This window comes from Perca flavescens, chromosome 13 (genome assembly GCF_004354835.1).
Source record: "Perca flavescens isolate YP-PL-M2 chromosome 13, PFLA_1.0, whole genome shotgun sequence".
Taxonomy (NCBI): Eukaryota; Metazoa; Chordata; class Actinopteri; order Perciformes; family Percidae; genus Perca; species Perca flavescens.
The window spans coordinates 247,343-257,904 of NC_041343.1; the positions used below are offsets into that span (position 1 = coordinate 247,343).

The 10,562-nt window shown below is 44.4% G+C and overlaps 1 protein-coding gene across 1 annotated transcript; it reads left to right on the forward strand.

Annotated features, from left to right (window-relative positions):
* Positions 1-7,338: 7,338 nt before the first annotated feature.
* LOC114567285 (uncharacterized) lies at positions 7,339-9,885 on the forward strand. The gene is made up of 7 exons (XM_028596320.1): positions 7,339-7,502; positions 7,640-7,897; positions 8,321-8,507; positions 8,607-8,855; positions 9,037-9,208; positions 9,345-9,493; positions 9,578-9,885. The coding sequence occupies exons 1-7, from the start codon at positions 7,341-7,343 to the stop codon at positions 9,745-9,747; spliced, it is 1,347 nt and encodes a 448-aa protein (XP_028452121.1). The 5' UTR covers positions 7,339-7,340; the 3' UTR covers positions 9,748-9,885.
* The last annotated feature ends 677 nt before the right edge of the window (positions 9,886-10,562 follow it).

Consider the following 10,562-nt stretch of genomic DNA (forward strand, 5'->3'; position numbering starts at 1 on the left):
GTCTCACATAGCCAGACATTACTCCACAGTACAGCGGAGTAGCTAACGTTAGATGCTAGTCTCACATAGCCAGACATTACTCCACAGTACAGCGGAGTAGCTAACGTTAGATGCTAGTCTCACATAGCCAGACATTACTCCACAGCACAGCAGAGTAGCTAACGTTAGATGCTAGCTATATTGACAGTCATAAAAGCCCGCGCTCACGCGGAGCTCTGTAACCAACTGACAGACACACTTTTTCGGCTTAAAATTACAGTATGAACCGCTAAAAACACAACAACCTCACTGTCCTCTCCACACGCCAGTCAGGCACACTTCCTCGGCTTAGAATTACAATACGAAACGCTAAAAATACCACTACCTTGCCGACGGAACACACTTCATTGGCTTAGAATTACGGCAACAATCGCTAAACACACTGCAAACTCACAGTCTTCTCTTTCCGATTTACAGTGTGTTACATGTGAGTACACAAATGTTGAAATGACAAAAAATGCCCATCCCGAGTAGCTGTGATAAATTAGCCTGAAGCTAATGCTTACCTGTTCAGGAGAAAATAAGCCAACTCTGCGTCCTTTTGGGATCTAAGCTGTCTCCATCTTTCAAATACATCTCCAATATTTACCAGGGGGTTGTTACGTCTCTGGTCACGCAACTGTTAGAAACATGCTGTTTTCTTTTTTTATGTCATGTACAATCTATCTCGGTTGATCCTGTTCGTTTGTTTGCTGCTTTCATGGCTGTACTAACGTTACAGCTGTAGCGTGCTGGGTTTACGTTTTTACAGGTATATCTGGCAACCCGGCCTGCCTGTCAAACTGGGCCGTTGATAACAACACACAGATCAAAACATAAACATAAATTCCGTCACGGAATGTAAATTTAAAAAATAAAAATACTGACATTAGCATTGTTGTCAGAAAAGATAGTATTTCAGTTTAACATGTTTCCTTAATATCTGATGAGGCATTAGTGTCATTTTTGGATTTATTACAGTACAAATATTACATATTGGACCTTTAACGTAACGTTAACTGTAACAAGTAAGTTATTATGAACAAATGTAATGTTCAGAGGATAGCCACTTGCTATCCACACTAGAGTCACAAGTTTAGCTAGAAAATGACTCTGTGTGAGGATATCGGAATGATAGGATGCCTAGTGCACCCCACACTATAAAAAAGAACAATGTTCTGGTAACGTTACACTTGAGCGTATAATCATGAAACATTATGATAAAAGTTAGCATGAAATACATAAAATAAACCAAACTTACCAAAACTTTAAAACATCCTCGCCAGCAAGGCTTCCTTCAGTATCTGGGGCTAGTTGGGTGTTCTGTCTGAGTAACTGACATCAGGAGTCATTTTTTACAGCAATGCTGTATTATTGCCATGGCATATTACAGCCAGGTTACAGCAAGCCTAAAATACACTGTAAAATATTGCCGCTTCATCAAAATTACCCACAATGCAACATAAAATTGTATTTTACTGTAATGAAGTAAATGAATTGTACTGTAGGTTTTTACAGTACTGTGCTGCAAAATCTACAGCGATTTCTAAGAGTGCAGTTTACTCTGCCTTCTCATTTACTCCTCTACTTCATGGGTTTATTTCATGTTTTTTTTTTTGCTTTTGTCTTTGTTTTCTTTCTTACGTTGACACTAGCGATTTTACTGTATATTGATATACTGTTTCTTCATTCTTCATTTCTTCATTATTATCCTTGATGCTTTGGCAATATTGTTATTTCTGACATTCATGCCAATAAAACAAATTGAATTGAATTGAATTGAGAGAGAGAGAGAGAGAACAACCCTATAACCCAGAAAATGGTTACTCTCTGAAAAAATAACCCATAATTTTAACCCAACACAAATAACCCAGAAACTGGGTTCAGCTACCAGGCTCCTCTCCTGTGGAACCAGCTCCCAGTCTGGGTTCGGGGGGCAGAAACCATCACCGCATTTAAGAATGAACTTAAACTCTTCTATTTGATAAAGCTTATAGTTAGGGAGTGAGGAGTTGCAGCATCCGCCTAGCCTGGCCACCTGCTTCTCTTCATAGTTGTTAGATTAATAATATAACAAAAGTAGAGGGAGGCAGGCCAGCACAGCCCGATCCGGCAGGGGAGAGTTCTAGCCCGACCAGGCTCCTCTCCTTAAAGACCCACTCCGATGAAAATCATGTTTTTCTAGTTGTTAACATGTTCTTGTAGCATTTTTCTGATGTTAGAGGACATATCTTGAGAAAAATAAGCTCAAAGTTGTATTTCTGAGTATTTCTGCATTCAAATGTCTGTGAATCAGTAGCAGACGCTAAAATGCCGGCTAAAATAGACTGGAGTTGTGACGTAGTAACTCCACTGGGCGGGGCCACAAGCTCATATTCCCCCCACGTCCCGCCCGCTCAGGTTCTGAGGAGTGGAGAAGACGATGGCGGATCAACACCTATGTGCGGTAGTGGGATTGCAATGCTAAGAGGAGAGATAGTGGTATTAGCTTTCATGCTTTACCAAAACATGCTGCTGTGAGAGATAGATGGATTACGTTCCTTGGTCACGGCAATGTTAAAAACCACACATCGGTTTGCGGTCAGCACTTCACAGAAGACTGTTTCACCAACTGGCAGGAGAAAAAACTGGGCTTCGTCAGTAAATTATTTTTGAAGCCGGATGCAGTGCCTTCCATCAAGACACCATCAACTGGACAGCCTGTGTCTTTACCGGTAAGTTTATTTTATTTTTTCTGTCGGGAGCTAGTTCAACGATCCCGCCTGTTTGCTCATTACATCAGCTAACGTTACCTACCGGGCAAAAACGCCAGTGCTGCATTATGTGGCAACTCTCTGTTAACTTAGGTTCATCTGTGTTAAAGCGATGTAGATTATAATGTAATGTAATGCGTTTTACAGGGGCTTTTTTGAAATTGTGTTTGTGAATGTCACAGATACACACACACACACAAGCCGTTGCATGGCATTGTGAACCGAGCTCCGTGGCGCTGAAATTGGAACACATGCTGTAACAACTAAGTCACTTTTCACTGTCTATCAATCGTCATCTAAATTCCGTGCTCGTTCAAGTAGACTAGCGCACGCAGGGTGGCGACGAGTTTAGCCTGTCACAGTCGTTTGTCCCCACGTGTGTCAAGCCCATCACTCGTGAGAGAGTCAGTCAGTTTTTCAGATAGAGCGGTGACAGTAGCATCATAATAATCCCGAAATTCCGAGCAATCCACTGATACTAAATATGTCCTGATTGATCACTGTGGGAGGGATGAAATATCGAAGCAAAGTCAAGCTGTTTTTTACCGCGACGTCTCGGAGTGAAAATATGATTGGTGATCGGTGATAATTTTGATTAACTTCGGATAATAATAATTAACGTGTATATAATACTGTAATGCTTCTATATTGACTATATGACTTCTACCTTACTGAGAAAAGTGTATGATTAATGGTAAAGTTATTTATTGTGTTCTGTTTTCTCCGTTTCTTCAGAGTAACGTCACTTCTGCGGCGGCCACACAGACAAGAGATGTAGGCTGTCAGTGGGAGCCACAGAAGAGGGGAAGGTCAACTGTGGCCACCCAGCTGTCAGAGTATACTCTCAAATCCATTCGAAGTAAAGGTTAGTGTTGCTTTGTGTAATGACATGATCTAATGATTTCTATTGTTTTTAATATTTTTAGATATCTTAGATATCTTTGTATGCACCGTTTCTTAAAATTGAATATGTGAATGTCACTTATTATTATGAAAATAGTGACACCGGATGTGTATTGACCCCTGGACTGTAATATGTAGTCATAATAATACATGTCTGTTCATATTTAAAATTGTCATATTACAGCTATCCAAGTCAATCCATCCACCAGTTCCTTTGAAACCAATACTGAGGTGAAAGCAGAGTTTGGAGGATTTACTTCAACACCGGACAAGACAAGGCCCCCACCTTTGAAAAGGAGACGCCTTGAGACATTGCTGGATGACACAGAGGATCTGGATGATGCTCAGTCAACATATCACCCCAGCATGTCTTCTTTGAGTGACTCAACCATTGTCAGGTGATCACTTACTTTGTAGTCGAATTGCTGTATTATGTTTTATGAAAAGAGAGATGAAGTAATATAATATATTTCATCCTCCACCCACCCCACAGCCCTCCAACACCAATACAAGATATTGTAAAATATCTTGTATATGAAGCTACGTGGCTCCCATCTCTCCAGCCCATGGGCCCACCACCTGTGGGAGGAACCGTTGGGGTCGGGTGCGATGCCACATGGGTGGCAGTGAAGGTCAGGGGCCTCGACGGACCAGACCCGGGCGGCAGACGCTGGCTCTGGGGACGTGGAACGTCACCTCTCTGTGGGGGAAGGAGCCGGAACTGGTGCGGGAGGTGGAGCGCTACCGGTTAGATCTGGTGGGGCTTACCTCTACGCACAGTCTCGGTTCTGGAACCATACTCCTGGATAGGGGTTGGACTCTTTTCTTCTCCGGAGTTGCCCAGGGTGTGAGGCGCCGGGCGGGTGTGGGGATACTCACAAGCCCCCGGCTGAGCGCCGCTGTGTTGGAGTTTACCCCGTGGACGAGAGGGTCGCCTCCCCACGCCTGCGGGTTGTGGGGGGAAAACTCTGACTGTTGTTTGTGCATATGCACCAAACAGGAGTTCGGAGTATTCGGCCTTCTTGGAGACCTTGACTGGAGTCCTGCATGGGGCTCCAGTGGGGGACTCCATTGTTCTGCTGGGGGACTTCAACGCACACGTGGGCAATGATGGAGACACCTGAGAGGCGTGATTGGGAGGAACGGCCTCCCTGATCTAAACCAGAGTGGTTGTTTGTTGTTGGACTTCTGTGCTAGTCATGGATTGTCTATAACGAACACCATGTTCGAACATAGGGATGCTCATAAGTGTACCTGGTACCAGAGCACCCTAGGCCGAAGGTCAATGATCGATTTCATAATCGTTTCATCTGATCTGAGGCCGTATGTTTTGGACACTCGGGTGAAGAGAGGGGCAGAGCTGTCAACCGATCACCATCTGGTGGTGAGTTGGGTCAGGGGTGGGGAAGACTCTGGACAGACCTGGTAAGCCCAAACGTGTAGTGCGGGTAAATTGGGAACGTCTGGAGGAGGCCCCTGTCCGACAGACTTTCAACTCACACCTCCGGCGGAGCTTTTCGTGCATCCCTGTGGAGGCTGGGGGCATTGAACCCGAGTGGACAATGTTCAAAGTTTCCATTGCTGAAGCTGCGGCGAGGAGCTGTGGTCTTAGGATCTTAGGTGCCTCAAGGGGCGGTAAACCCACGAACACCGTGGTGGACACCAGTGGTCAGGGAAGCCGTCCGATTGAAGAAGGAGTCCTTCGGGATATGTTATCTCGGAGGACTCCGGAGGCGGTTGCAGGGTACCGAGGGGCCCGAAGGGCTGCAGCCTCTGCCGTGAAAGAGGCAAAGCAGCGGGTGTGGGAGAAGTTTGGAGAAGACATGGAGAAGGACTTTCGGTCGGCACCAAAGTGTTTCTGGAAAACTGTTCGCCACCTCAGGAGGGGGGAAGCGGGGAACCATCCAAGCTGTGTACAGTAAGGATGGGACACTGTTGACCTCCACTGAGGAGGTAATAGGGCGGTGGAAGGAGCACTTTGAGGAACTCCTGAATCCGACTAATACGCCCTCTATGTTAGAGGCAGAGCTGGAGGATAACGGGGGATTGTCGTCGATTTCCCAGGCGGAAGTCACTGATGTAGTCAAACAACTACACAGTGGCAAAGCCCCGGGATTGATGAGATCCGTCCAGAAATGCTCAAGGCTCTGGGTGTGGAGGGGCTGTCCTGGTTGACACGCCTCTTCAACATTGCGTGGAAGTCTGGGACGGTGCCAAAGGAGTGGCAGACTGGGGTGGTGGTTCCTCTTTTTAAAAAAGGGGGACCAGAGGGTGTGTGCCAATTATAGGGGTATCACACTTCTCAGCCTCCCTGGTAAAGTCTACTCCAAGGTGCTGGAAAGGAGGGTTCGGCCGATAGTCGAACCTCGGGTTGAGGAGGAACAATGCGGATTCCGTCCTGGTCGTGGAACAACGGACCAGCTCTTCACTCGCAAGGATCCTGGAGGGAGCCTGGGAGTATGCCCAACCGGGTCTACATGTGTTTTGTGGATTTGGAGAAGGCGTATGACCGGGTCCCCCGGGAGATACTGTGGGAGGTGCTGGGAGTATGGGGTGAGGGGGTCTCTACTCAGGGCCATCCAATCTCTGTATGACCAAAGTGAGAGCTGTGTCCGGGTTCTCGGTAGTAAGTCGGACTCGTTTCAGGTGAGGGTTGGCCTCCGCCAGGGCTGCGCTTTGTCACCAATCCTGTTTGTAATATTTATGGACAGGATATCGAGGCGTAGTCGGGGTGGGGAGGGGTTGCGGTTTGGTGGGCTGGGGATCTCATCGCTGCTCTTTGCAGATGATGTGGTCCTGATGGCATCATCGGCCTGCGACCTTCAGCACTCACTGGATCGGTTCGCAACCGAGTGTGAAGCGGTTGGGATGAGGATCAGCACCTCTAAATCGGAGGCCATGGTTCTCAGCAGGAAACCGATGGAATGCCTTCTCCAGGTAGGGAATGAGTCCTTACCCCAAGTGAAGGAGTTCAAGTACCTTGGGGTTTTGTTCGCGAGTGAGGGGACAATGGAGCGGGAGATTGGTCGGAGAATCGGGCGCAGCGGGTGCGGTATTGCATTCAATCTATCGCACCGTTGTGGACGAAAAAGAGAGCTGAGCCAGAAGGCAAAGCTCTCGATCTACCGGTCAGTTTTCGTTCCTACCCTCACCTATGGTCATGAAGGCTGGGTCATGACCGAAAGAACGAGATCCAGGGTACAAGCGGCGAAATGGGTTTCCTCAGGAGGGTGGCTGGCGTCTCCCTTAGAGATAGGGTGAGAAGCTCAGTCATCCGTGAGGAGCTCGGAGTAGAGCCGCTGCTCCTTTGCGTCGAAAGGAGCCAGTTGAGGTGGTTCGGGCATCTGGTAAGGATGCCCCCTGGGCGCCTCCCTAGGGAGGTGTTCCAGGCACGTCCAGCTGGGAGGAGGCCTCGGGGAAGGCCCAGGACTAGGTGGAGGGATTATATCTCCAACCTGGCCTGGGGGAACTCGGGATCCCCAGTCGGAGCTGGTTAATGTTGCTCGGGAAAGGGAAGTTTGGGGTCCCCTGCTGGAGCTGCTCCCCCCGCGACCCGACACCGGATAAGCGGACGAAGATGGATGGATGGATGGATGGATGAAGATTGCCTCCTTGCTCTGTTCCATGACTGTCCAATCTGTCAGCGGACATGTGAGCTGGAGAAGTATGTCAGGGGAACATTTTTGTCAAGTCAGACAGAAATGTCCTTTCTGTGACTATTCCAGGCAGTGGAAAAGTCAGCCGATCATCGGCAGCACCCCAGCAGGCAACCTGCAGTTATCTGCTGCAGTACACTTTACTGGCACGTCATTTAGACAGATCAGCAAAGTAAGTGACAGTACATAAATGTGAATAAATGTAGCAAGAAGTGGATAAAAATATACAGCATTAATGGACGTATGTGTGTGTAATTTCTGTCTAATTTCAAAACATAATCAACTCATCAAGATTTGGTTGTGTTACAGGTTCTGTCTGCACTCAAAGTCTGCAACATAGTAGAGAGCACATATTTCCTCCATGCCTCATCATTTATGGAGCCATGTGTTTTCGCTGTATGGAAGCGGACCCAAGCAGACCTGATCCAGGAAACAAAGAGTAGGCCTGGGGGAGCCGAGCTTGGGGGTGACATGAGAACCGACAGCCCGGGACACTGTGCAAAATATGGCTCTTACTCAATGATGGACCTCAACACGGGAAAAATTATTGATGTCCAGTTAGTGCAGGTGAGATTATGGCACATGCCCACTTAGTCCAAAAGGTACAGGATATTGTCTTGTACTTTTGTGCATTTTTTGTTATTTAATTGCTTGAGGATTGAGCACCCATTCACACTTTTTTGAGGGTTGAGGCCGTTTGGACTACATGCTCACGTAGAAATGGTAAAGTTTGATTTCCCCCAGAAGTCTAGGAGCGCAATAAAAACATTTAATTTATTTCTGAATTAGATTTTATTCATTTATGCTCATGTGCAAAACCTGAATAATTCAGTTTAAAATCAATCTATGAAAATAAATGTCACATGGTGAATATGACAGTCTGACTTTCTGCATTAATCATTTATTTTAATATCTCACCTATGACATGTTGATGTGAAATAGGAAAAAAAACCATGTGTTTGTGCAATATTGTTTTCTCTAACCCCACAGAGTAACAAATGTGGCGGCAGTGCCAAAATGGAGAAAGAGGGCCTGATTAGAAGTCTCGATTTCCTGGAAAAATCTGCTGTGAAAGTTGCATCAATTGTTACTGACAGACACTCTCAAATCCAGAAGTTTTTGAGAATTGAGAGGAACGATATTGAGCACTTTTATGATGTTTGGCATGTTGCCAAAGGTGAAGTAAATTTAAAAAATTGTTATTCACATGGTTCTTGAACTTTGATATACACGGTCCCAAGTAACAGACTTCCATTTGCTCATTCTCGCCATTCAGGTGTTTCGAAGAAAGTAGAGGCTCTGGCAAAGATGAAGGACTGCAATGAGTTAAAGAGATGGCAGCAGAGCCTGGTAAACCATCTGTACTGGTGTGCCATCTCTTCCTCATCGGATGAAGAAGCTGTAGCTAAGTGGACATCATTCAGTAATCATGTCCAGAACATCCACAGCCATGACAACGTCCTCTTCCCTGAGTGTCTGCACCCTGCCTTGGATGGAAGACGCCCCAAAAAGTGGTTGAAATCAGGCATGTAATCTCAAGATCATTTAGTGTACCGGTATCCATGCTTTTGTTTGCTATAAATAATACATATCAACATTAATTTGCCAACTTGTTTGTGCTATTGCACAACTTTCCTAAAAGTGATATTGGATGTGTATGGAAAAAGAATATTCTAATATTAATGCTATCAATATTTTAATTGCAGCATCAACGGCTTTGTTTAAACTGCAGAGGATTGTGTCAAACAAATACCTCTTAAAAGGTGTGGCAAAACTCAGCCCAAAGCACCAAACATCGGCCATTGAGGCTTTCCACAGCGTCATTCTGCGATTTGCCCCCAAAAATGTCGTCTTCTCCTACAGGGGAATGCTATGCAGGTAAACAGAATAGTCAATTTATTTGTTATTTGGAAAAGAACACACCTGTCTCTCACCTATATTCTTAGTTGAATCCAGGTTGGAATTTATTCATTTGTTTTTTTTGGATGGCCATTTTATATATTTCTGATTTCAGGTTGTATCTCGCTTCGCTGCATTTTAATGAAAATGGAAACAGGGAACATCTGACGTCTAGAGACAGAACACCAGCATACAAGATCAAATACCCCAAGCACAAGAAAGGAAAACACACGATCCAGCCACTGAAGAAAAAACCATCATATGGTAGATTAAAGACATATCAATAATTGTTTTATTTTTATTTATTTTTTTGGTACATACAGATTAATGATTATCTTTTCTTCCCAGCCTATGTGGACAACCTAATGCGCGTCTTCTTCGATGAGGTGCTGCATGAACCAGCAAAATTCACTGTTGAGCTTCAGGAACTGAAGATCCCAGACACCCTGTGTTCTCAGTTCCACAGACCAGACAAGCAAGAGGCTGTTGCTGCCTATGTATCTCGCTTCAGCCACTGATGCACTTTATTTATTTTGCGTCTTGGCAGACCTCAAACACAAATGACATGGCAGTCTATTCTTTCTGGTTGATTATTTTAATTCATATGATGTTTAATTTCAATCATTAACAGACAGTGCCTGGAGTCAGGGTCAGGACAACACAGAGAGGATATCTATCTATATATACAGTATATATATATATATATATATATATATATATATATATATATATAGATAGATAGATAGATATATATAGATATATATATATATATATATATATAGATAGATATATTTCGATATATATTTATATATATATATATATATATATATATATATATATATATATATATATAAAAGAGAGAGAGAGAGAGAGAAATCTAGTGAGAGAGAGAGAGAGAGATCTAGTGGTTTAAGAAGCCAACATAATTTCCCTCAGGGTCTGGATACTGCTGGCGGATTCTGACCACGACACAGGATGGGATCACTATCCTATTGCCATGGCTCAAGTACCCCCACACCCAGCTGACAAACTGGCGGTAGGCCAGATACCTCCTCTGCCTGTGATTATAACTACTGTATATACTTAAATGTATACTTTAATAATTATAATAATAAAATGTGATTACTGTTTTAGTAAATCATTATTTGTTGCAATATTTTGTACTACAAAAATCTGAAATGCAGACATTTTTGAGACAACACGATGTGGGATCTTGTGATTTCTCCTATGCATCTTTTGATGTGCACGAACTGTATTTTAGTATTATATATTTTATTACTGTATAGGGAACAGTATTTTACTTACGCATTATAAACATTTATTAGCAAAGGGC

Bases quoted from the DNA above. Each gene is read 5' to 3' on its own strand.
- LOC114567285 (XM_028596320.1), top strand. From the start codon at position 7,341: ATGTCAGGGGAACATTTTTGTCAAGTCAGACAGAAATGTCCTTTCTGT. The intron at 7,898-8,320 runs GTGAGATTATGG...CTAACCCCACAG, and splicing joins TTGATGTCCAGTTAGTGCAG to AGTAACAAATGTGGCGGCAG. The intron at 9,209-9,344 runs GTAAACAGAATA...TTCTGATTTCAG, and splicing joins TACAGGGGAATGCTATGCAG to GTTGTATCTCGCTTCGCTGC.